This window comes from Diadema setosum, chromosome 15, assembly GCF_964275005.1.
Source record: "Diadema setosum chromosome 15, eeDiaSeto1, whole genome shotgun sequence".
In the NCBI taxonomy this organism is placed as follows: Eukaryota; Metazoa; Echinodermata; class Echinoidea; order Diadematoida; family Diadematidae; genus Diadema; species Diadema setosum.
In genome coordinates, this window is record NC_092699.1 from 7,457,316 (window position 1) to 7,485,221 (window position 27,906).

At 37.6% G+C, this 27,906-nt stretch overlaps 1 protein-coding gene across 1 annotated transcript in view; it reads right to left on the reverse strand.

The window, feature by feature from the left end:
- The window catches only part of LOC140238473 (D-2-hydroxyglutarate dehydrogenase, mitochondrial-like), a 34,712-nt gene extending 8,918 nt beyond the window's left edge, over positions 1-25,794 (reverse strand). Inside the window, exons 1-4 of the mRNA XM_072318376.1 lie at positions 25,686-25,794; positions 17,520-17,717; positions 13,420-13,613; positions 11,105-11,273 (exon numbers count right to left, since the gene is read on the reverse strand). Of these exons, the coding sequence (XP_072174477.1) occupies positions 11,105-11,273; positions 13,420-13,613; positions 17,520-17,717; positions 25,686-25,701 (577 nt within the window). The 5' untranslated portion in view covers positions 25,702-25,794. The remainder of the gene's footprint in view (positions 1-11,104; positions 11,274-13,419; positions 13,614-17,519; positions 17,718-25,685) is intronic.
- Positions 25,795-27,906: the final 2,112 nt, after the last annotated feature.

Sequence of the window (27,906 nt, forward strand, 5' to 3'; positions counted from 1 at the left end):
TCAATTATACGCAACTGATAATTCCAATTGTGATTACTGATATGACAAAAAGTACCCGTTTGTACTGAACATGGATGAATACTGAGCATTTATAATCACAGGCAAGAAATATGAAAAAATTAACAAAGAATAGACAAACAAACAAACAAAAGGTATGTGTCATCAAACAGTATAATAACTGCATACACTGCACTGCCAATATTTGATGTCCCAAACATCAATATAACAATCTGGGGTTTTAGGCTGAGCAGCCTCTGAAAAATAAAAATGCATATCATGCTTTGTCTTGATTAACCATAGGTGGCTCCCGCCCCTCATCTATCATTCCCTTGTGACGATAAAATTTAGGGTTGCTTTTTGTCTTTTGAACTGCAGGCACATGTATTATAATTCTCAGGTTTGGATATGCATAGAAGACCACCTGTTTGTTTTCATCTTGTACCATTGTGATAAAAGTGTACATTTAATCAATCACTTACCTGTTTCATCAATTATGGTCAGGTAATAGTCTTAATAGCCAAAATCTTTGTTTAAAGGGATGGTACAGTATTGGTGGAGATGAGAATTGGGCTTTTAAAGGGAAGATAAACCCCAAGAACAATGTGGATTGAGTGAAAGCAGCAACATTAGTAGAACACATCAGTGAAAGTTTGAAGAAAATCGGACAATCGATGCAAAAGTTATGAATTTTTTAAAGTTTTGGTGTTGGAACCGCTGGATGGGGAGACTACTAGAGGTTATGACGTATGAGTGGACTACAATATCAAGAAAATATAAAGAAAATACTACAAAAATCCATTTTTCATGAAAATTACAAATTCCATCAACTTGATATTGACATATGTTAAGGGTAGCAATTATTCCCCCTGCTTTCTGAAAGTGGTTGGTCCACTGCTCTTTCATAATTCTAGAAAAGTGAATTTTTGTTGAATATCCTTTATATTTTCTTTGTATTGTTGTCCACTCATACGTCATATCCTCTAGTAGTCTCCTCATCCAGCGGTTCCAACACCAAAACTGTAAAAATTCATAACTTTTGCATCGATTGTCCGATTTTCCTCAAACTTTCACTGATGTGTTCTACTAATGTTGCTGCTTTCACTCAATCCACATTGCTCTTTGGGTTTACCTTCCTTTAACTTTTTGCAAGATACCAAGAAAACACTTACGAAATAGTACAGTGCATACCATTTTAGGAGGAATTCAAAGTTTATTCGATGGAAATCGGGTTTGGAGTGACTGAAACATCCAAAAACAAAGTAAAACAAAGCGATTGTTATAAAGTGTGGGTCCCACACTTTACTAGAATTGCTCTGTTTTGGATATCTCAGCCATTTCAAAACCAATTATCATCAAATAAACATTGAATTCCTTGTGGAATTACATGCTCTTTCAAATATTGCACAAGAGGTTTTTAATTATCTCACCAAAAAGAAACCTGAAATTAGGTCTCAACCAAAACTATACGATCCCTTTATAAATTGACTTTGTGATACATTTCATACATATAAGAAAGAAATGCAGAAAAAAATTAATCAATTAATCAATTAATCAATCGATCAATCAATCAACAATTAATGTCATAGTGCCTGTTTTGCCAATTACATCTTTTCAAATGTATATTTATCACATTGAGGAGAGGTCGGTGACCCTCATAACGACTTTTGAGTCTAATGATCTATGAAACAGAGATTTCACACATTTATATTAAATAGTTAATCAAAAATGAAGAGGGATACCAGAGGCCAATAAGGAGAGATACAGGTTTTTCTATTGGGTAATCTGTTCTATTTCCATCAGATTTCTGCTAAAAGTGGAAAGGCAGGATACGTTTGTGAAAGGGCATCAAACAAGACTGTTGGCTCTGCATTGTTTACTGGATGTGTATAGAGCAGAGACAGTTGCCCTAATTATTATGTAATCATGTATCCAGATAGGCACAAGCCTAGGATTAACCTGTTGAGGACGGGATGATTTTGCTACATGTACAACACACATTTCCCGTAGACACTTGCCCAAGTATACTCAGGACTTGTCCTCAATGGGTTAATCATGCGTGTATACCAGAAAAAAATGTATACATGTTTTGTTCCACTGTTTACGTGTAGGTACTGCTGCTAATCACATGGTGTTTGTTCATTTTTTCTTTTCTTTTTTCTTGCTGTTGAATTATGAGGGCTTGATTTGTGTCTTTGCTCCATGTGTTTGTGCATGTGTGAAGTTTGTTGTTTTTGTTTGTTTTGTTCTATTTTGCTGTGAGATGGGGTGGGCATATAAATACATAAATGATAAATGTAGAACCATGTATGTTACATTCGTTTTCATAATTTTCTAAAAGTAGCGTACAAAGGCTTGGGAGAAATAAGAAACTAGAAATGTCGCTATGGCGACTGGTATGCCTCCGCCATAATGCATGATTCTCCTAATAGGTCTATACAGTAGTACAATGTCTTGACAATGTGTGATGACAGTTTCACATAACTGGCAAAATATTAACATGACAGGTTTGTCACAAATGCATTGAATGTTCACTTTCCTCGAACTAGGTTTATTTGGATGAATGGCTATACTGTCTAAGAGTGCAGGCATTTGGGGATTTGAGGATTTGTACCCAACTTTTGACCCTTTTATAATTTACAGATGAATTGAAATTTAGCACTTTCACTTGACCTTTGACCTTTTGACAAGAAACTTCCAAGAGACGGACAGACGGACGGACGGACAACCTGAAAACATAATGCCTCCGGCGACACTTCGTGGCGGAGGCATTAAAACTAATCAGTTGAATGTTTGATATCTGTATAAAATGTGACAAAGAGAATCGAGGAAACAATATGGCAACTCAATCTTCAAAGAAATCAATTAAGTTTTTTGTCCATTATGACTTCCAACAATAATCTCTGAATGACCTTGTTATAGTAATTTGCGAATTCTATTGTGCTAGCCTGGAAAATGGCACAATGAAAACTGATCAGACAAGATCTGCACATTATAACTATGTTTTATGGTGGCGGTGCTCCTACATTTGGAACATCTTCTAAACATTATCTTGACAGCTAGACAAGGGCACATTAAGGAAAAGTTGTTCAAAGAAGGTGTTGATAATATATCTTCTCTCAGTGTTTTTTTTTTTTCCTTTCCTTTCTTTCTTTCTCTCACATCTGACGCTGATTTACCCGTGATGCCCCAGGCTGATTGAATTTCTTGCTGGATTTGGGCGGTTAATGACCACAGATGTCAAAGGATTTTAAGACTGCGGATACAAAAATGGTAACATTGAAATGAAATCTCCCCCCGAGGAAATATGCAGACAAATATGAGAGAACAGGAATAATAATGATGAAAATTATACACTTTCTGTGAATACCAGAAAAAAAAAAAGAGATAAAAATAATACAGCACGAAAGTGAATCATGACTTCAATATTCCATTTCTAAAATCCCAGACAGCCGGATTAATTTGGTAAACATGAGATGTGAATCATAGCATAGTTAGTTTGCACTATCTGTGAATTGTTTGTCTCAAATGTTCTACCAGGAATGTTTTGAAGCAAGCTTTAACAGTATGCAACCCAACATTTTGCACAATAAGTTTGAAATGCAATTTTTTCTTAATGCTGAAATTTCATGACTTTTCTTTTCCACAATTTGCCCACATTTAGAGATCCAATTCACAAAAATTGTGCGTGTGTGTGTTTTTTTGTTTGTTTGTTTTTTTTTTTTAAAGAAGATTCAGATGAATGTTCTTCCAGTTTTTTCTTCAATAACATCATTTTTGGTTTAATATCATGAACTATTGTAGACAAAAGAAACAATGAAAAAGAAATAGAAAGAAATGAATAAAAATAAAAGAAATAAACTTTGGCTCTCTGATAATTTTTCTAGTGAATTTGTCCGTTGTAATGCAATACAAAGAATATTAATTATTTGCAACATGAGATCATATTAAGTTTTAGTTAGGGATTCAGAGCTTAACATCTGATACACACAAATATTTTGCAAACATTAGTGTGATTAGCATTATTTACTCTTTATGTGCCATGATGCACGCAAACCCCTGAGTGCCATATTATTCTAAGACAGCAACGTAGTTATGCGTTGGGAAAACATTCTGTGTTTCAAATCTATGTACTAACTTTTGTAGATTTTTGTTATCCTGGACATGTATTGTAGAGAAAGTTGTAGAGAATTGCTTAGCTTTGCTTTGATGTAAAACTGTATTTCTTCTGAATGATCAGCAGCTGCATTATTGCAGAGGCATGACTTTTGCACACAAAATAGTAACAGAAACACTGCTTGATAGTCAATCATCCTATAAAATGCAAGATACATTTGACAGGAATGGAATCGCAAGAAACGCTTTCATTGTAGTGTGGCATTTGGTGATTTATGGATCGGTTTGGGCGGGTTTGTGCATTTGAACAGAATATGCAAAGTTGGCACGTCATTCACTGAGTTGGACGTGTGAACGTGGCACATAAAGAGTTGAGAGAAAATAATCACGTCTAGGGGAAATTAATGATTCATTCTCGGAGATTACATAATAATCAACATTTGTATCGATTTTCACCACGACCGCATGATCCATGGCCAAGATCTTGGGGTAGGCAAATACACACCATCCCCTCCCCCTCCCCCCTCCCCCCTCCCCCCCCCCCCCTGTGATTTGCAGAAACCACTCATTGTACATTCCACCCTTGAGATAGATGGAAGAATAAATGACAACAGGAGAAACTTCATGAAATAAGTCAGCAGTTACTTTTGGCATTCTGCCATTATCAGGAATAGAATGTTGTTGAAGAGCACGCTGAAGTCCTACAACTTTATGATCCCTTCAGAGTGGTTGCTCTGAAGCTCTACAAATATATCCCTATTTTATTTGTTGCAAACTAATGGGTGAACTCAAAGGCCCGAATTCACGAAGGTGGTACAAATGAAACCATGGTTTAAACCATGGACAAAAACCATGGAGCGCCAAGTGTCGTATGGAATATTTCGTTACGAAATCAGTCATTTCGTCGATGAAATGATTATTTTGTGACGAAATGACAACATTTTGTAACTAAATAAATATTTCATCCACAAAATAATAATTTTGTTAACAAAACGGTCATTTTGTCGCCGAAATTACCAATTTTGTAACGAAATATTCCGTGCGACACTTGGCGCTCCATGGTTTTTGTCCATGGTTTAAACCATGATTTCATTTGTACCACCTTCGTGAATTCGGGCCCAATCGACCTTTAATTTCAAAGTCCCCTTTCTGTCATGATTCATCAAATCATTTTCTACCATTTATTTTGGTGAGCTGAGAACATAATGAGTAATCATATCACGTAACTCTTTATGTGCCACATTTGGCATGTCCGACTCAGTCGACGGCGTGCCAAGTTCGCATAATCTGCTCAAATGTACAAACCTGCCCAAACCAATCGATAAATTGCCAAATGCCACAGTACAATGAAAGCTGTTCTCGCAATTCCGTTCCTGTCACATGTAGCCTGCCTTTAACGTGATGATCGACTATCAAACATTGTTCCATACTACTGGTTTGCAGGTAGATTGTTTCTGTCAGTGTTTTGGATGCCTCTAAAATAATGTAGCTATTGGTCATTTGAGAGAAAAGGAATCCGAGATTTGTCAACTACATGTCCAGGGTAACAAAAATCTACAAAAGTTACATAGATTTGAAAAACAGGATGTTCTCCTAAAGCATGAATATGTTTGTATCTCAAAATAATGAGGCGCACAAGGGGTTTCCACCATGGCGCATTAAGAGTTGAATATAGTCCCAGGTATCCTTGGGCAGGTGTCTATGGGAAATGCATGCTATAGCAATTTTGGCTCCCCCTTAGTGGGTTAAACCCTGAGAACTTCATCTCCAAGAATCTGACCCTTAATCCAAAATTTTATATGTGACAACTCATTATTGATTTTGTAGCAAGATCACATTTTATCATTTGAAGTTTTATTCTGGTTACAGTCCAGCCAGCTTCATTTATTTCTCTATTCCTTTGAGTATCATTTCTATCTTTGGAAATATTGCTGACAATGGTCATGTGTGGAGGAGTCAAACTCGGCGGGTTTAGAAACTTCTTCCGAATCAGCCTCCTCTTTCATACCTTCATCTGCAGACTGAAATGACAAACACAAACCCCTAGAGGAGGTGGCTCAAGATGTCCTCTGGGCATCCTAATAATAACATCTTGAGAGGTTGGATGACGGACAATGCCATCAACACAATGCCTCCCTCAAACAATGAGTCAAATACAGTCCAGTACATGGTCAGCAATTACTCCGGGGCTATCAAGAATGAACGTGAGTATGCAGCATCACGAAATGAGATTTCTCAAGAAACCCTTAATTTGTGATTGGCTATTCAATGGGCCGCAAGTATAACCTGGGAGCACTTCATCTTCTCTTACTACTTTGGCATTCAGAAATGCAATTTTGAAGGCCTATATACAAATCATGACTGTACGTTGCTAAAATTGTCATGGTATTCAAAGACATTCTTTTGTTCTCTTATTAAACTCTTCTTGCATATTACACATCAATGCGCTTTCTGCCTGTTTGTCACCAATTTTCATTATTGAAACTAGATATATCGCTACGGCGACTGATATGCCTCCGCCATAATGCATGGTTCTCCTAATAGGTCTATAGTACAATGTCTTGACAATGTGTGATGACAGTTTCACACAATTGGCAAAATATTAAAATGATAGGTTTGCCTCAAATGTGCTGAATGTTCACTTTCCTAGAACTAGGTTCAATTTGATGAATGATTAAAATGTCAGAGTGCAGGTATTTGGGGAACTGATGATTTTTACTTGACTTTTGACCCTTTTATAAGTTTATGCATTGAGTAACTTTCAAGGTATTGAGAAAAAGTATAATTTCAGTATCAAATGGGAAAATAGCATTATCTAAACCTGGCCTTTGACCTTTGACCTCACAGTTCCAAAGAGAATCACTGTTAGGTTGAACATGCATAAATATGTAAGTTTCATGATGATACCTTGAGTTACTTTTGAGATATGGAGGAAACAGTACAATTCAGCACTTTCACTTGACCTTTGACCTTTTGGCAAGAAACTTCCCACAGAATATATATTGGGTAATACATGCATACATCAAGTTAAAACAAAAACAAAAACCTTCAGGCATATATGCATTTTAAGGAAAGTAGTGATATTTTGAGGAGTTGACCTTGACCTTTGACCCCCTGACCTTTGACCCATGACCCCAACTTCCCTAGATAATCACTGCCCATCGGTACAAGCATATATACTAAGTTCCATGAAGATACCTTGAACCATTTGCGAGATATGGAGAAAAACATGAAATTTCAATTTTTTTTTCTCGCAAAATAACCTGTGACCTTTGACCTTTGACCCTGTGACCCTAAAATCCACACAAAGTATTATCCCCCAAGGATATACCCTCATACCAAGTTTGATGTAAAACCATCACATGGTTCTTGAGATATCGACAAAAACAAAACGGGACGGACGGACGGACGGACGACCCGAAAACATAATGCCTCCGGCCACTTCGTTGCGGAGGCATAAAAACAAACAAATAAAGAAAGTTTGTAGCTTGTTACAGCCGCATCCTTGCTGTTCAAGGATGATTTCTTCATCATTATTTTTATTTGTTTATTTTTTTTTTCTTTAATAGGAAGAGGTCAATAGAAGGGTGCATATATATGCCTCAGGAAACTAAGACCTGGAACTTATCATCATTAAAAAAAAACAAAAAATCATTATTTCTCTGACATGATTATTGCAACCATACAAATTTTCCAATTACTTTATCTCTCTTATAATGAGAGATATCTGTTCAACAAATCAATTGATATATTCCGCAGGACCCTTCTTCTTCGTTGGAACATTTTTTTTTCTTTTTAGTTATGTATCAAAGAATAAATATCAACTTTTTGTGTGCTAATTTGTGTGAGAAATGTGCACAAATCAAATGAAAGTAAAATCAAGCACAGTGCTCACCCATTAAGCAGGTCGAGCTGTTTTAGCGGGAACCCCGCTTAAGTGCAACAAAGCTTGATGTAACTAAAGTTTCACATGCTATTTCCACCACTTAATTGGAACCATAAATTGTTTAATATCAGGACATATTTTAGCTGAAACACTTCCATTGCCCATCATTAATGTCTAAGAATAATAAGTAAAACCATAGACACAGTCACAGAGATTTCATTTCCATTACCAGATGGGTTATTTTCTAGCCAATTCCACATTATGTTGATTGCAGTCCAAGCGATTGCTGTTACGCAGTGGTCTATCGAGCGTCGGTAGCTTTTACTCATGCACTTACCACCCTCTCAGTGTAATACTGAGAGTCAGATCACCTACCCTGTGTGCGGCCCAAACTCTCCCGGTTTGTGTGTAGTATTCACGTGGTGTGTGTGTTTGTGTGTGACAGTCAGCATAAAGAGGCATGAATAAGAGCAAAACATGTGTCTGTATCAATCAGTTGTTAACATGTAAAGGCATGATTTACCATTTGCAGTTGAAATAAAAACCCAGCATTAGTGCTTTAAAAATAGTTCTTAAAGACGGTCCCTTTTGAATTCCTTCCCAAATAGCACAGAACATGATATTCCACCACAATGACAAGACTATTGTAAAGCTTTAACATTCTGTGATATTTGAAGGTTGTTGGCCGTTAAAATTCAAATACGTAATGCACCAAATGCTCACCCTCATGTATTTTGTGTACGAGACACAGCTGCATATACTAATACCAATGTGGTTGTAATATGATACTTATACTTTGAACAGAAGATATGCATGTTAAAGCTGTTGGAAAGGAAGAATTCACTAGCTTCTTTAACTTTGTTATCTATGGCAGATAACAACACGACACTTACATGAACTACAAAAGTGCATCACACAGGTCTGTAAAAGTAGACTACGTAGTAGTTTAGATTTGTAGTTTTTTCGCAGTACGAAAAAATTATTCGAATCTTAACAGTCAATTTAACTCAATAAAGACCCTTTTGAGTTCAAAATTTACAGGAGGTTTCCAAATAATGTTTTCTTCAATACCTAAGTGTTCTCACCAAATTTTCAAAAATTTGCATGCAAAAGGAATGATATGTCTTTAAATGTGAGTTAGGGAAAGAAACAACCAAAATAAAAATCGGTTGAATATTTTTAAATATACAAAATGTGAACAATACAACGTAGTTATAATAAAAATGTTTCCAGACTAAACCATCTACAGTTATAGCTTATTTAGAAAAATACAGATATCTCCTTATATTTTAGGCTTTATCGCCAAAATTTTATATAATAGGATGCTTTGTGGTACAGACCTACATGTACACATATGCATTTAATGTCATAGCTTGACAATTTTTAAAATCACTGTTCCCAAAGGTAAACAGGGCCTTTAAAGTGAACAGTGCTGTCTCCCTCTCTGCATTGATAGGGTCATAGCTATTGTGACTTGCTACACTGTATGTACTGTGAACTCTAAAAGGGCTTATTTTGAGGATCTAATGAACAAAGGTTTGTTCCAATGTACATTTCCCTGAATCATGAGACTGCTGTGTCTTTTATGTTTTATTGCGGGTTTGTGTCTGCGCATCTTAGCATGTGCATACTAGTTGCTCTGGTTATCAGTGGGTTTAACAACTGTGCATGGTTTAATGTAATGCCCACAAACTGGGCTTCATGTTGTGTGGTTTGCATGGGCCAATACCAGCCACAGCTTGTAATGAGTGAGAGCGCCAGTTAGACGGGCAAAAACTTGTCTCCCAACCCCTCCCACTTAACCCTAAAAGGGCCGGGGGGGGGGGGGGGCGGAATCCGCCCCCCCCCTCGACGTTTCGCGCTATAATTCTGTTACGCGAGAAGGCCTCGTCGCGAGGCTTCTTGACTTTGTTTGTTCAAGTCTCGCGCAACTTTTGAGACCAAATTTGCGACGTCCGCGCGTACTTTTGCGAAGCCACGCCCATTTTTGTAACGGAATGTCGCCCCAAAACGGGCACAATTTTGTGATTTTGTGTACATTTCCTATGGAAAACAGTGCTCTGTCGTGAAAGTCATAAAAACCTGATTATTTTTACAATTAATCACTTTCATTGATTAGTTTTGTGCAAATTATGGTAGAAAAGTGGTCAGTGACAACTTCCAATGAAAAAACAAAGAAAAAACAAAAGTTGAAAAATAAAGAAATACATAAGAAATTCTGAAAACAATAAAATACATAAGAATTGAAATGAATTTTGGAAGTATTTGTGATGTACAATTGTTGAATATGCTGCAACAGATTTACAGACCAAAAATTAGACTCTCAATGCTTTTAATTAGGCTAAAATATGATCTTGAGCTTAATTTGCATAATTAATTAATTAAAATTAGAAATTTATTGTTTCAAAAAATCTTATGACACAATCTTGTAGATTATGACGCAGGTCTCACGCATGCAAAATTTCATCGCGATCGCGCCACCGATGGCCGAGATCTCAGGGGGGGGGCGGAATCCATCCCCCCCCCCGGCCTGAGCATAGCCAAAAAAGCCCGGCCCCTTTAGGGTTAAGCGGTGACCACTGTAGTAGCATCCACTGCACAAACAACCTAATTAATGAAACACAATGATCTGCATGGCTTCCCCCATTGGGATCGCTCTTAACAGTTTCCAGCACTCTTTTTTTTTTTTTTTTTTTACAAAGTGTGCCCTCTCTCAAAAAAGTAAAATAGTACAAGTATTAATCTGACAAGCAGTTTTGAAAATAATCAGTAGTTCTTGAAGAAATAACAAATGCAATCAGCAAGGAGACTTCTGATTTTGTGTCATGAGCGCAAGTAACTGCATTTATGGATATGGGATTAAGTGTATTAAACAGATCCTTTGAATCACCTCCATTTGACCATTGGTAATGCAGCAGCCTCCCCCCCCCCCTCTCCAACAAAAACAACATCCACAACATCCCCCCACAAGATCCATAGACACATCTTACAACTATCTTTGTTATTGTCAATGAATCCCCAAATAGCACGGAGAGACATGGGGACTCTACATTATTATGAGGGAAGCCACATTCCAGCCTGTAGTTTGCACGCGACTGAGCTCACCTAGAAACGCGAGGTTGACGGCTTTTGGCCTCTGCGGGCACTTGATGGCCACTGCAGTGATGATGCCCAGGGTCCCCTCGGAACCAATGAAGAGTTGCTTCAGGTCATACCCAGTGTTGTCCTTGTTCAGGGAGGATAGGCAGTCTACAATTTGGCCATCTGCGAGAACCTAAATGGGAGAAGCAAGGCATGGGATTCATGTGAAAGATATCTACTCAGGTCTTTGGCACATGGTTGTCACTCGTCATTATATTCTCTTCATGCATGCTACACCTCTATTCAAGGATATTTTCATACAACAAGGGAACAAAGTTTTGATGCAGGGAATGCCACAGTGCAGGGAGACGTAGTGAAGAAATAAATACATGATATCTAGGGCCTGTTTCATAAGGATTGAGTGTAAGTTGCAATCAATCAACAATTGTGTTTCATAAACAACCTTGTCACTGATCGCAAGTAATGCTCAGTCTACTGAAAGTTATGCATTTCATACCGAAAAACATCACTCATTGAGACCACATTCAAAGTGGCTGAAAGGGGCATTTTAATGTCACGGTGACCTCCTGGTGCATGGGAACATCTAATATGATAAACTAAATGCACAGCCCTCACCACATACCCATTACTGGAGCACTCTAAACATTGGTGATCATTTCAACAGTGTGTCAGGCATTTCACATACACTCCTCAACCTAGAGCCTTTAGAGGGGCATAACTTTAGAGTGCTCGAGAGCTTGATTGTCTGTTCAAACAGAGTTCAGAAGGCTTGAACCATTGAGGACGAGTCCCGAGTATACTCAGGTAATTGTCTATGGGAAATTCATGTTGTACTGTAGCAAAATCAGTCCGTCCTCGACGGGTTAAGGAGTGCTCCTGGGCTCAATTGCATAAAAGATGTTGGGATAGCAACTCTTGCTGGCATGGCAACTTCAAATAGCAACAGCCACTCAGAAAGCTGGATTCTTGTCTTTACCATGACAATTGCCATTCTAGCTAGAGTTGCTATCATATCAACTTTTTTTTAAAATGAAATGGGCCCTGGAACGCTCTAAATACCCTGTATAAATGGAGTATGTGACATCACTAGTAATGTGCTTCTCATTATTTTACACAGTACGTAGTAGGTCATTCTACATGTACGGTACATTGTGTACAATGTAGTTTCCTAAAAGAATGTGTCTATCCATGCCTACTGCCTTCCATGCTTGAAAATAAAAAGAGCCTCACCCAAAGTACATAAAAATTGTTACAAGGTCAATTCATGGTGATGAATACTATGAAAGAGACAATGTAACATCACTACAAAAGCTATTTCAGTCTATTGACACACCCCTCTAATCTAGGGCTTATTGCTTTGCTTGACCTGGTTCAGAATGTGTTCCTTGCCGCACATGCACGCAAGAAAGATATGTTGAACACAAATCAACAGTTTGCACATATAAAATGCCCCATAGTGCTGTCAGACTGATTTATCATTTCACCTTTTTTTGTTTAGTGTTTATTCTGTTTTAAACCTGAGTATGGGGCCCATGCACCACTCTTTTTAGATTGAATATTTTTCATTTATTTATTTATTCATTACTTTTTTTTTTTGTGTAAATGGGTGCAGTGGAAGCATGTGTCCTTAATATGAAATTCATTTATAGTCTGGCACACTATCAATAATATTTCTTGCTTATTTCCTTTCAAAACTATATGGTGTCCTAGGCATCCTTCCTCTGATACTGTCATGCTAAAATTAAGAGATTACACTAAATTAGTGAAACATTATCATTGATGCTATCAGCATAATCATAAGATAATCTCTGCAGAATTAAAAGTACAGTTGTAGGTGGTACCACTGATCACATGTTATGAAGCATTTTAGAATAATATGGTAACAAGTATCTTTACATTTGGGTGAATAGCATAGACTTTATATCAGCACTGACCATGATTAACATGATAATGATGATGACAATGATGATTATGACCATTATCTTCATCCTCCTAATTGTATTTGTATTCATCCTCATTTGTATTAATGTCATAATTATTGTTCTAACCACAGGAAATAACTATTTTCAGGACGAATGTTAGTAAAAACATATATTTTTAATACCAAAAAAAATCATAAATGCAGCAATCATGTTAAAAGAACGACCTGGGGTAAGCTAAGCCTGTTCCCAACTATTGATTTTTATGCACGCATCAACACCTCCCAATCAAATTGTGGTTTAAGTTGAACAATATGTGAGATGTACAATGCTTTTACCAATATGCTCATTTAGATTTCACCTGGAATGTCTATAAGATTATCATTATCTGTGACTTACTGCTTCCACTCCGAGGACAGTACCGTGCAGTGACCCGTATCTTAGAAGCCTCAGCCCCCCAGCATTGGTGGACACGTTACCCCCGATGCAGCAGCTGCCCTTGGCACCGAGATCCAGGGGCATGGCTAGGCCATACTCACTCACAACACTGTCCAACTTTTCAAGCACACACCCTGCCTGGGCCACTAATATTCCTGGGGAGAACAAAGAACAAAAAATATCACAAATCATATTGCCTTATGTACATGTACTTTGTAGGTACAGAGATAATATACAAAATATATAAAAGTGGATAATTTTGTGAGACTACTTTTCTTTTTTTGTGTGTGTGTGTGCTAAGCTGGGTAAGATGAGATTTGCATGATTTTAATTCTGCAGAATCAAGACATTAACTACAGGAACATATGGCAAGCAAAAATACTTGTGTGCTTTTATTTTTGCACTACTAGTGCGACTAGTTTCTGGTTGCGAAATGCACGGAAGTTTCAACACCATGAAAATTTCCACTTTCACAATAATTTACTGTATCAGAGTAATCACACAAATAGGACATCGTACACTGGATTCCACCTGTTGATGTTGAACAGTGGAATCAAGATTATGAAACATTCAAGATACTTCACCAGGATTTGATATTTTGTTTCTGTTCACCTTGACTCATCACTGGAATATTCATTTTGCATCGTCTTTATTTCCATGACTAAAATTTTGCAAGTTATTGAGGAGCAGGTAGGCTGAAATACTGTATACGCCGAATATTTCGCGAGGTTTTTATTTTCGCGAATTTCGCGAGTCAGCTGCTATTCGCGAAATTAAAAACACGCGAAAATATTGACTCTGATGCCGATATGAATATGACATACATGTATACCTTTCTCTGTTCAGTACAGGACTCCACAATCGCGAATTTAACCACTCGCGAAATTGTCGGGAAGTCCCAATTCGCGAAAATTTAGACTCGCGAAATATATGGCGTATACAGTAGTCTCGGAGATAAATACCCTTCAGAGTAGAAATATGAAATGTGAAACACTTTATGTGCCTAAGCACCTACGTGCAACTTGACTTGCCATGATTTTCCACCAGCATTCAGTACTTGACTATAGTTGTAAAATTTAATGCATTCCATAGATTAGTATCAATGTGCCTCAATGCAACAGGATGGCCATGGTGACACAATAGGGATTAGGTACTCTACACTGATTGGCAATTATTTTCCAGACATCCATGCAATTGGCCAAAGAAAGCTCCCAACCATGCCTGGTAATCAGTGAACAAAGTGCAATAAGGGCACATTTAAATCACAGATACTTAATGAAAATTCAATTCAAAGATGCCATTTGAATTTACGAGTAGAAAAAGTTCCATTAACTCTTTATGTGCTACGCTCTCAAGCCCGAGTCGGGTGACTGTGTACCTAGTTCGCGTATTCTGCTCAAACCTGCCCACGCCGATCAATTACGTAATTGCCAAATGCCATAGTACAATGAAAGCTTTGCTTGCAATTCTGTTCCTCTCACACATAGCTTGCATTGTGTGGTGATTGAATATCAAGTGGTGTTCCCTATTGGATTTTCAAAGTTTTCAAAGATAATTCAAAGTTTCTGTCATTTTTTTGTGTATGTGTGTGCGCAAAAGTCATGCCTGTGCCAGTTATATAACTACTGCTCATTTGGCAGAGAAAAATAATCAAATCTGTCAAAAAATTTATCATGACTTAGCGTCTGACTTTCTCTACAGCTTTGCTCAATGCTTGTCTGGCATTTAACAAGAATTAGCAAACAGTTACGTGCACGGATCTGAAAAACATTATGTCTTCCCAAAGCGTGCCTGTGTTGCAGTCTTGGAATAATGAGGCACACGGGTGTGCACTGTAGCGCATAAAGAGTTAAGGGAGCAATGTCTGCATGGCAACGTAAAAGTCTCTGCTTAACCCACTGAGGACGATTTGATCTTGCTACAACACACATTTCCCATGGATGCTTGCCCAAGTACACTCAGGACTCATCCTCAATGGGTTACCAGTGGTACTGGCTGAATTGTAGACCACAACCTTCAGAAATTTATAGGAAATCTGGAAGAAGGCAAGAGACTTTGATATGGCAAAGTTTATTTTTTTGTTTGTGGTTTTTATGACTATCATCAAGGTTTTATGAATGTTTAAGTTCTTGATGTCACTGACCTATGTATAAACTGTGGTTTACAGTTACAAATAAGGATTGTTGTTCCCATTTCTGATAAGGGCAATTCGGCAAAAAATATTTATTGAAATGCAGGATGCCACCTGATGAACTGGGTGTTACGATTACACTAGCTTTAAGATTGAAAAACATGGCAAAATTAGTCTCTCTTACTTTTGAACACGGCATGTGATGAAACATGTGGAATAGAAACCAAGCCACACAGATCCTACTTATCAGGTAACTGGTGCCAAAGCCATATGGATTTCACTTAACCCGTTGAGGACGAGTCCCGAGTATACTTGGGCAAGCATCTATGGGAAATGTGTGCTGTAGCAAAATCAAACTGTCCTCAACAGGTTAAATGATAACTGGTGTATAGCAGGGCAGGCTATTCTATAGCAGGGGATTCAAGTGTGCAACACCATTCAAGCTCTTTATACCCCCTTTCCACAGAGATTTTCTCTCATCGGTCACTCATCGGAAGTGAAGTTCATCGCTTCTGCGCAGTCCAATGGATCTGACTTGTGTTGGTCGACTATCGGTCAGTGTCAAACATGTCAGGCGATGATCTGATGAGGCAAAATCATCTGATGATGATCACACGTCACACGTCTGACACTCATCTGAAAGTCGACCAATCAAGGCGGATTCATCAGACTGCAATTCGATAAACTTTGGTAGGTTGCCGGAAGGAGCAAACTTTGCTTCTGATGAATGACCAATAAGAGAAATTATCATCTATATAGGACGTTTTAGCGGCGCATTAAAAACGCGTATTGTAGTCCGCTCAATTTTTACCGTTCAATATCGGAGCATATTGAACGAATCGCATAGACCAACGTATTAATTCCCCATAGGCTACCGTTGTTAATTGCCGTTCAAGATCACACGATATTCAATTCTGTCTCGTTTATTGCGTGAGCGCTTGCTGAATGCGCAAATGCTTGCTACTAGTGCGCGTCATTTTGTTACATTTTTCACACGCGCGCAAACATCTTGCTAGTTGTTTGTTTCAATACGCAGTTTTAGGGGCTTCCCCTTTTCAGCGCTGGGATGGGAATGCCGAGTCAACTTCAAAGACGAGTAGAAGCCGGGTAATTTTGTGCAGTTCATGGTTGCTCTACTTGATTGTATAGATGATAATAATTATATTGGATGGCCTTGATTCATGGAATACCAGGGAATATTGCACTCGTTAGAGTCAATATTGCACTCATCTTCGATTCGTGCAATATTGGCCCTAACTCGTGCAATATTCCCTGGTATCCCATTTATAGCCATCCAATATAATATAAATCTGTGTGGAATGGGGTAATAACCCAGACAAAGTTTTGGTGGAATACAAACCTAAGCCACAAAGACTCTACATACATGTGTGTACAGTTGAACCTCTCTTATCCAGCCTCCCTTTATCCGGATCTCTCTATTATACGGACGCAATCTCGCCGTGATTTTTTTTTTTAATGATTATGGGAGGAAAGGGGGATTCCCAACTCCTTGAGAACTCCTACACAAACACACATGAATTACATATTACTTCCAACATGATTAACATACATTACATCAAATTTCCTCCCAAATTGCTTACCTTCAGACATTTTAACATCCCCAAACATCCCCAAATGTAACAATGAAAAGGTTGCAGTATACACATTACTACATGTGGTACTACAATGGGCTACATCAGTACATGTGTATGTATATGTACAGCTGTACATGTATAAAGCATTGAGTCTCCAGTATCCGGTCTAATCCCTTATCCGGATGAGCCCCGGTCCCGACTTGTCCGGATACGAGAGGTTCAACTGTACATGTAAAGGGTAACTGGTGTGTGGCAAATACGGAACTCTTTATTTCATTACAGGAAATTCAAGAATGGACCACCATTCATGCTCTTTGCCCAGAGAAATTTGTTACCTGATGTCTCATCGATGCTCAGGACTTGATTCATGAGAGTCGTTGACACAATGACCTCATCAAAGACAGGCACACTGCCCCCAACCAGACCGGTGTTGCCACCCTGAGGGACAACTGCCAGGTTTCTGCTGTGGCAATAGGCCAGGATCTTGGACATCTCTTCGGTTGTCTTTGGCCTCAGCATGAGCCGGCTGCTGCCTGCAAATGAGAAAAGATTTTGACGCTCCAAATTTGGCAACACTGACATGTAAATATCGCAGATTTTCCTTTATAACCACTTGCAACCGATTCTTTCCAGTACATGTATCTACTTTCCACGTTCAACTGCATGTGCCATTGAACAATATGAAATATCAATCGGCCGTGAAATATGAACAGAGCACAAGCTTGGCTCGCAGACTCTTTTGCTATACATGACACTGTAAAGTAAAAGTCTACATCTAATGAGCTCAGCTTGATTGCTATGTACATCTTTATAAAAGTTTTACAACAAAACAAGCACACTGCTATGTTGGAAAGGGTAAATTAGACAAAAATGTATGCACTTTTCATACAGTAAAAGAACATATATTAATGGAAAAACTCTCACCACTCAATCATAGACATTTGTCTGGTCAGCATACCAAATGTTAACATGAATTCAGGGCATACATGCAGACACTCTTGTCTACATTTGGAGAACCTGGCATATCAGGTTGCCATAAAGAACAGGTTAACCCGAGTACACTCGGATACTCTGTACTCATCCTATAAGGTTAAAATCAAACTAGCACCCCCCCCCCCAAAAAAAAAAAAAAAGAAAAGAAAGAAAAAAATTAAAATCATGAGTTATGATGGGATGGTGGTGAGGCACAGGTATACCGGCTTTTGCCCTCTCATTGCCACAATCTACATCATTATAGAAGGATTTCATTTACACAAGGTATACAATGTAACTTAATTTTTCCAATCTAAACACATAAGGGTCTTTATCATTGTTACAAATGATTTGTTGTTTGTTTGTGTTTTTTTTTGAGGGGAGGGGAGGGGGTTTTCAACAGTAATGCAAGTTAGCTCACTATACCTCTCATTATGATTCCTAAAAGCAAAGCTGAGAACTGGAATACTACTTGCATAATAACTGATGATTTCTAACTCGATGATTGACTTCTATTACATAAAACCAGTCAGCGTTCCCCTGTTAACCCGCTGAGGACAAGTCCCGAGTATACTCAGGCTGGTGTCTGTGGGAAAGGCATGTTGAAGCAAAATCAGTCCATCCTGAACAGGTTTAATAGCTGTGTACTTTCTCTCTCTTCCTCTCTTTGTGATGCAAGAGGGATACAAACAGCTCTTCACGAAACGTAATATTCTGCATTCATAACTTTCTCATCTCACAGGAACTAGATATGTGATGCATTCACTCTACGCAGAATTGCCATATACTTGTGGGGCAAAGGGTTACATTATTATATAACTCCACTTGTGTGCTAACCAATTCTCGCTATCGCCAATGACATTAAAAACTCCTGCGCACGCTAAAGAGCTCTGTCACAGGTGTACTGTGGGATTCCTCGGTCCATTGTTCGCTTCTGGTTGTCAAACGCAAGTCGTAGTTCCCATACCATTCAATGGAGTTCTTTGTCTGCTTTTCCGATGTTAGCCCTTTTTTTTCTTGGCTATAATTCAGCTTAAAAGAGTTGAAAGTGTCTAAGCTTTACTGATTTGCGGTCACTAGAGTCATGGTTCACTACTGCAAGGCTTCAATGTGCTAATCACATGATGGAAAGCGAAGAAATCTTCAACAAAAAATACTTCTTTATAAAGACAGAGCATGTTGTAAGTGCATGTGCAGCAAAAACCGGGGCTAGTTTGCCACCCAAGCTATCCCACAATGCATCTAAAACGCTGCTCTGCGCACGGCACCTACGTATTGGCGATACCCTCAATTGCTCGCAGCCCCTGGATTTGTTGTTTGAATAGAGCATGGTAATCATGCCATTGCAGTTCTGGATCTTTATTCAAGGTCTTCACATACCACAGCCTCTTTGAGTATACAGATTTTATGTAGATGTTCCACTTATTTAGACTCTAAACAATAATAATAGTTACCGGAAGATGAGAAGAATCCAATTTATTTTCTGTTTCCTCTCATGACTATTGTATATTGTAGCACTTTGATGAGTTAATTCAACTCCATTCTATTCTTTATTTTTGAATATACAGATTTTATGTAAATATTCCACTTATTAGACTCGAAACAACACTTGATATAATAGTTACCGGAAGATGAGAAGAATCCAATTTATTTTCTGTTTTCTCTCATTACTATCAGTCTATTGTATATGGTAGCACCTTGTTGAGTAAATTCAATTCCATTCTATTCTTTATTTCCCCAATAGTTTATGATTATACTGAATGGCTTTCACTACAATGCACATTCAATTGTATCAACGGTATTCAAGGATGTGGACGATTTAATGGTACAAGGGATATTATCACATTTTGAAGTGGATTCATGGAGTTCCGAGAGCCGATAAGTAGTTAAAATGAATCTTTTCTTCTGCACATTTCAGCTGCGTCTGTACCAAGGGTAGCCAATCTACGTCTGCTCCCTCTTCAAGCTCTTGGATTGCAACAATTTGTGACCCTGCATTAGTAGACTTGCTAAGGGGGTAAACACTGCATTTTTTAGTACAAATGTCCTACTTGACACAGATGTTCCCTAGGGCAATTGAAAAATTTTCATCTAAAGAGACAATCTGTATCTACGCAAATAAGCCTTATTTTGCATAATTTATGCAAAAATACATATGAAATTATTCAAAAATATATGTGCATCCAGCAGAAATACCTAATTTGGCAAAAAATTTCTATTGAGTTAAGTGGAAACAATTCCTGCAAAAATTGATTTTATACCTACAGTGTATGTAAATTAACATAAAATTTGCACAATTACGCAAGTTATTGTGCAAAAATCTGCATTTTTGAGAGAATTTCTAAACTATTAAGCACTATTAAGTTTCAACCTTTTAGGATGGATGTTCCTTGGGTCAAAAGTAAATGATTCATCTGAAGAGACAAATTGTCTCTATGAAAACAATCTGTTATTTGCATAATATGCATATCAATACCTACACATCTACAGATAATCAGAACAAACAATAAGCCTTAATGTGACAATGTCTTACGTCGCTTTGAACTTAATATCCAAAAAGCTAATAGAATAAGACAATATTCTCACAGCAACACTTTTCAGTCGCTTAAATTGTTTCCATATTGCTAAATTAACTTAGGCATTTTAAGCATAAATTATGTAAATAAGTACACCAGACGTGAAATTTCAAAACATATTGATCTTTGAAATGATTTTTACTATCAATTTTCCCTCATTGCATAAATGCTTTGCAGGGTGGAAAAAATAACAATCGATAGTGACACTCTTTAAATAATATGATAATGCAAATCTAACAGTAGAGCCTAAATATGAACAGATGCAAATTTGAACAATATTGCTTACAAAAGGACTGTGTTTCCCTTGCAAACAGTACACAACTGAGGTCATGGTTAGAAAATCATTACAAAAAATACTACCATATTTATAGTAAAAGAGTAAATTCTAATTTTCATTGTATTTTCTAGGCAATCAAGCAAGTAAGAGGCTTTTTACCGGTACATCAAACTGATTGTGCAAATTATGTGGATGCAAGGGTAGCTGCACACATTAAGAACTTACAAGCTTGAGTTAGAAACAAAGTCTGTTTCCGAAAAAAAAAAAGTTAACTCAGTATACTATGAGCTACTATTGCATGGGAACTATGCTAGGAAATTTAGAAACAATAACATTTTGATATATGTCAATCAATATATGCAAAACTTGCCATGTGAACAATAAAGGAGATGTTATACATGTACTTTAAGTCAAATAATCTCAGTCTCTGACTTAAAATCAATCAATTTCAACCATAAATTAAAGCAGAAATACTATGTCCATAGCCATAAAAGAGTTAAATCGATGGCTTTTACAATTACTAGGATGTGATTTGTCAACAAATCGTCACTGGCTGCTGTTTACGTAAATCTTAAATGGCATATTCTCCCGGGTTGTGATTGTTTTCCCTTGGGAAAATGTAACTCCCTGGCGGTCCAAAGAATGTTATATTCCACCACATATCAGCTAATACCTGTATAGATGATCATGACCTACATGATCTTGAAGCTTTTTCCAAAAAATAATTATGTTAACTGGTTTAGTGTAAAGATGTCAGAGGTTAAATTAAAAGAAATACACAGGTAAAAATGTAAAAGGTATAAAGAATGTCAGGGGTTATACATGTGTGCATCAAAATTAACTTCCATGCGACCCATACATTAAATGTAATGGGTGATGACTATACCATGTAACTGAATTTCATGTCCTTTCGTACTTACCAAGAGGAAACAAAAACACTTGAGAGGGGAGGGCTTAACGTTTTTTTCGATAATAAACAAAGGTATCACTGTCAGGTAGAACATGCACAAATATGTACTAAGTTTCATGATCTCACCTCGATTCACATTCAAGATATGAAAGAAAAAGTGAAATATAGCACTTTTATCAAAGCTTTGACATTTTGGCAGGAAATTTCCCAGAGAATATCCATTTAATACATAATACATGTATATATGAAGTTTCAAGAGAACTCCTACAAGCATTGCAAAAACATGAGGGAAATAGTGAAATTTTAAGGGCTCAATTGACCTTGATCTTTGACCCCTAAATTCCCTAAGTTCCATGAAGACACCTTGAACCATTTGCGAGATGCATAGAAAGTGAAATTTAAACACTTTCACATGAAATTTGACCTTTGACCTCTTGACCTGAAACTCTCTAGAGAATCTTATTTTGGTAGTACATTGTATGCAGTTAGTAAGTTTGAAGAAAGTACCTTCAGACGTTGCATAGATATGGGGAAAACAATTAAATTCTAGCATTGACCTTGAACTTTTGACCTTTGACCTCTTGCTGATTTTACTAAAAAAACTGCTTAATCACTTGCCCCATCATACGTCATCTTTGGACCAGGTTTGGTGAAATTTGCGTAGTCTGGTCTCGAGTTATCGCGTAAACTGATACATTTTCTTAAACCGACCTTGACCATTGACTTCGGGTACATTCGGGTATTAATATGCATAAGATGCTAATTAGGTGGTATTTGCATAGACAAATAGTATTTTGATATTACAAACCATTTCCTTTTGACTAAAGGAAATGCATACTACTTCCGTAGTTTCGATTATAAAATGCAGTTCTTTGACTGTAAGAAAACTTTAAAAATGATGTTTTTACTTTACTTTCTTTAGTGATTATGTAAATTAGCTGTTAATGATGGTTCAATATATTCAATTTCTTTTCTCATTTTGCTTCATAAAGTGTTTATAACGGGTTAAATCTATCTAGGATTATATTTAAGAGGAGTTTCTTTGAAGCTCCATTAAGGCTTTTTGTTTGTTCTGATTATCTATTGATGTGTAGGTATTGATATGCATATTATGCAAATAACAGGTTTTTTGCTTAGAGACAGTTTGTCTCTTCAGATGAATCATTTACTCTTGACCCAAGGAACATCTATCCCAGGTTCAAACTTTGTACTACAGTACTCTCCGCGTAATCGGGTATCGCTTAAACGGGTACTCCGTTTAATTGGGTAGAAATGTCAAAATCAGTTCCAATGCACATTGAAATTACCTGATAATCGGGTTGCCTCTCCGCATAAACGGGTAAATAATTTTCGTCTAATCTAATTTCTACCCACATTTTATCGCAGATAGGCCCTATAATACTTTAAGAAACCATGAATGTCAAAATTTCCACGGCTAATCGCATTCTCTGCTTAATCTGCTAAGAAGACCGATCATTTTGCGAGTAATTAGCCTAGACATGAAAACACTTGTACCAGTACCGACTTGCCACATGTAAACGAACATTAGACACATGTAGCTGGCATTCCAATTGCATAGTCAGTCAGGAGTTGAACACACTTGCGCTCCTCCCTGGCTCCGCAACAACATTTTACAACACGAGAAGTTTGCAACGAAAATCAGGTCATGTACCAGCTTCATAATTGTGTTTTTCCCATGCATTCACTTATCGAAAAGTAACCCGACGTTCTACGTGATAGAAGTGTTCATTTCGGAAAACGCCTGCTTGTTAACGAGGAGTCCATATTCAAGCGACAAAGTTTTCTGAAAACTTATTATTTGTCCATAAAAAGAGTGTAAATTTTTGCTCGTGACTGAGCAAATGTGAGGTAAAGTATAATGTGTTGTGCAAGCTTAAGCATACAGTGTCAGGTGTTTGGTGCAGTGTACAATGCATTATGTACATACACTTTATGTGTGTCAATTGTGAATGAGACGTGTTCTTCTGTTAATCGGGTACTCCGCTTAATTGGGTAAGAAACGCTCTGCTAGAGCCTACCCGATTATGCGGAGAGTACTGTACAAGATCCAGTGCTTAATAGTTGAGAAATTCTCTCAAAAATGAAGATTTTTGCACAATAACTTGCGTAATTATGCAAATTTTGATGTTAATTTACATAGGTATGAAATCAATTTTTGCAGGAATTGTTTCCACATACTCTATAGAATATTTTTACCGAATTAGGTATTTCCGCTGGATGCACATATATTGTATATGTATTTTTGCATAAATTATGCAAATTAATGCTTATTTGCATAGATACAGATTGTCTCTTTAGATGAAAAAATTCCAATTGTACAGAGGAACATGTGTGCCAAATAAGACATTTGTACTATAAAATGCAGCGATCACCCCTTTTTTCGCCCTTAGCAAGCCTACTACATCACAAATCAACAAAAAAGTCACTTGACATGGATTTTTAGTTAAAAAGCAGAATCTGAAGGAGCAGACTTTAAGCCTTAACCCTAATCAGGCTGGGCTTTTTTGGCTATGCTTTATCTGGGATGGGGGGGGGGCGGATTCCGCCCCCCCTTCAGATCTCGCCTATGGAACGTGCGATCGCGCCGAAAATCGGCACACGCGACGCTCGCGATGTATTCTATCAAAATGTATGGTTGCTTTCTCCGAAAATTTTTTCTTATACTTTATATCAATTAATTATTGTAATTTATGCATAAAATCAGTTTTGGGCTCTAAATCACTTATTAATGCTCCAATTAAGCTAATTTCTTTTTTAAAATGTTTCTTGTATCATTCTTCTGAGACATAGGATAAAAAAAATCTGTATCGAAATTAATTTCTTATATATTTTATTGTTTTTTTAATTTCTTATGTATTTCTGTGTTTTTTGACCTTTTGTTTTTGTTTGTTTTTTGGCCAAAATTTGTCACAGACATTTTTCGAAGCATTATTATGCTAAAATAAATTAATTTCGGCCATTCTACGTGAAGATATAAATTTTTATGTGAATTAATTGAAAAAACACAATTTGCATTGGATTTGTACACAAAATCACGTTTTGGAGCAATTTTGGGGTTGACAAATTTTTTTCGAACAGGCGTCGCGTCAAAACTGTACGCGCGGGCGCAACAATTTGGGTCTCAAAAGTTGCGCGATACTTGAAAGAAAAAAAGTCATGAAACATCGCGGCGGGAGCTTATCGCGTTGCGAAGATATTGCGCGAAACGTCCAGGGGGGGGGGGGGCGGATTCCGCCCCCCCCCCCAGCCTGATTAGGGTTAAAATGAAGTAGAACTCATTAAAATGGACTCTCTTATCTAAACAATTGGATAGGGAAAAAAAGAAATGTAAACCGCTGTAGCAACAACAATGAAGAGAGTATCAGATTTAGCTAGAATTATGCACTCTTCATTAACATATACTGTTGATGATTTATGCCAACTTTTAAAGCAGTAGCAATATCCTGTCTAAAGTTATTAGAGTTGAAGGTGGTGAGTGTGTACAGGGTTTAGAAGAAATGAAAAGGTAACACTTTGTAAGACATACCTACAGTGCAATCACACTTTGCTAAAAAAAAAAGTGTAAGAAAAAACCCTGCCACAAAACACAATTTACTGTTCCCTCTATGATCTCAAACTTTAGCATAACATAGAAGAAAACCTTGCTCGTTCAAAAAATTTGGAATTTTTGTTTTTATAGAAAAGTCTGCTATTCAGCTCAGACAAATTGTTTAACTCTATGGTGTCCTTCAACTGACCAATTTACCTCTACAAATTCTCATCCAGTCTGTGTTGGCTCCCGACAGTTCGTCTTCATCTGTGATGATGCGCCCCTCCAGGAGCTCGTGGAAGAATCTGACGTCGTCCTCTCCGACCTTCCCGTAGTCACCCCTGACAACGGAGGGGAACCGGTCTCTTGTGAGGGGCACCTCAGTGCCAGTGGAGCAACTCTGAGGAGATGTGCAGATGAGCCGACTTTGGCACTGTTGCCCCAGAATGGGATGTCTGAAGGTACACTTTTGATTTCTGTGCCATGGCAGAAAAAGGGATAACAAAGGGTAAAGGAAACCATGATCAACCAATGATGGTAGAAGATGCTTGTAGAATGATACTGACAGAAATAATCATGCCGACACTCCTATTACTTTCTTCTTCCTATCTTTATTTTTCCACATGATATCTAATTGACTGCAATTTAGGGATATGAACAAAAAGAAAGACATGGGCAAATCTATTATGATACTGATGGTGGCAGTACTAAACTTGTATATCTAAAATATAATCCATTAATCTGCATATACATATAGTATATATTCCAATATCTCAAACATAGGTGCCCTGTTGCATGAAAAGATGCAGTCAAACTTATCAGAAAATCCAACATGTCAGGTATTTGCCAATCAGAATCACTTTAAAAATTACAGACTTATGCTTGATATTCTGAGATGTGTTTGATTTCAACTATTATACAACAGGACAAACAAATTTTTGTTTAACTGGAATCAAGATTTCGGTGTTAACCCACTGCATATCGTAACCTGGTGGATCAAGTGTGAAGTCTGAGAAGTTCAACTTAAAAAAGAAACAAGTTTACACACCACTTATCTCTTCTTATCTCCACCCTATAGGTAAACAACAGCAAACAAGGGCAGATCCAGAAATTATGTAAAGAGGGGGAGCCTTTCCTATAATATATTGGGCATGCACCCCAATTTTTTTTTTGTTTCATTTCTGCTGTTTTTACAAAAAATAAAGGGGGGAGGGCGCCAGGCGAACTCCCCCCTGGATCCACCACTGGCCAATAATATGTAACACATCACTTGATTTGTGTGCTGGAATGTCTCATGCAGATGTCTTGGGACATCAAATGGCACTGACTTTTCGAATTCAAAATTGTATTTTTGCACAAGAATGTCTTCACCATGAAACTATTTAGCTCTTGAACTTTAATGAAATTGGCTAATGACAGAAAAAAAAATAACATAAAATAAATAAACACTTATAGTATTAAAGAATAGACATAGTAAACATAGAGATTGTCTGGATGCTGTCAGACAAACCTGCAATTAGCAGCTGAGCCTCCAGACTGTGAATGGTGTCCACAAGCACTATAAAGAGACCTTGGAAACCGTCTCATGAGAGCTTCTTTTTGATTGGCCCATCTGCAGGTGGTTGCCTGGGCAACTGTCCTCACAGTGTTGTTGATTCTTACTGGGTGCATACTTGGTTACAATGAAACAGAGAGCATAAAGAATTGTAACTTAAACCTGTTGAGGATGAGTCCCGAGTATACTCTGGCAGACGTCTATGGGAAATGTATGTTGTAGCAAAATCAGTCTGTCCTCATTGGGTCAAGACTGAAGAGCATTATAGTCCAATACATTAGCTACTTTCTCCACTCAGCAAGTTCATCACATGACACTTTTTATTATTATTATTATTATTATTATTTTATTTTTTTTTTTTGGGGGGGGGGGGGGGGAGGGGGGAGCAAGGGTTTGGGTTGGGGGCTTGTTTGTAATTGTATTTTCAGCTTTAGGGTTTACCAGGGTTAGAGTTTAGGCAGGGTATTCAAGGGTTAACTGCACCAGCAACCACAACATGCATACACGGTCATATGGCACCCCAGGGTTAGGTTAGGGTTTGAGTTTAGAGTTGGGTTTAACTAGGGTTTAGGGATAGTTTAGGGGCTGAAGCCTAAGAATATAATTCAGCCCCCTAAAACCCAGGATAGCCCCAATGTAGACGTAGATGCAGACCTTGACTACTTGAAAGAAACTGTCTCCATTCTCCAAAGAGGTGAAAGCCCAAGCCTACACACAAGTCACTCATCCACCCACAACTTGAGCATCGAGTAGAGGCCTGGAATCCTTCATGAAATTATTTGTTTTAGTGTCAATCGTTTAGAACAGGTAGGAAACCTACAATGAGCTGCTGCCGGTGCCCGCTTTGTTTACTGATACTACTACTAGAATATAGTGACACTC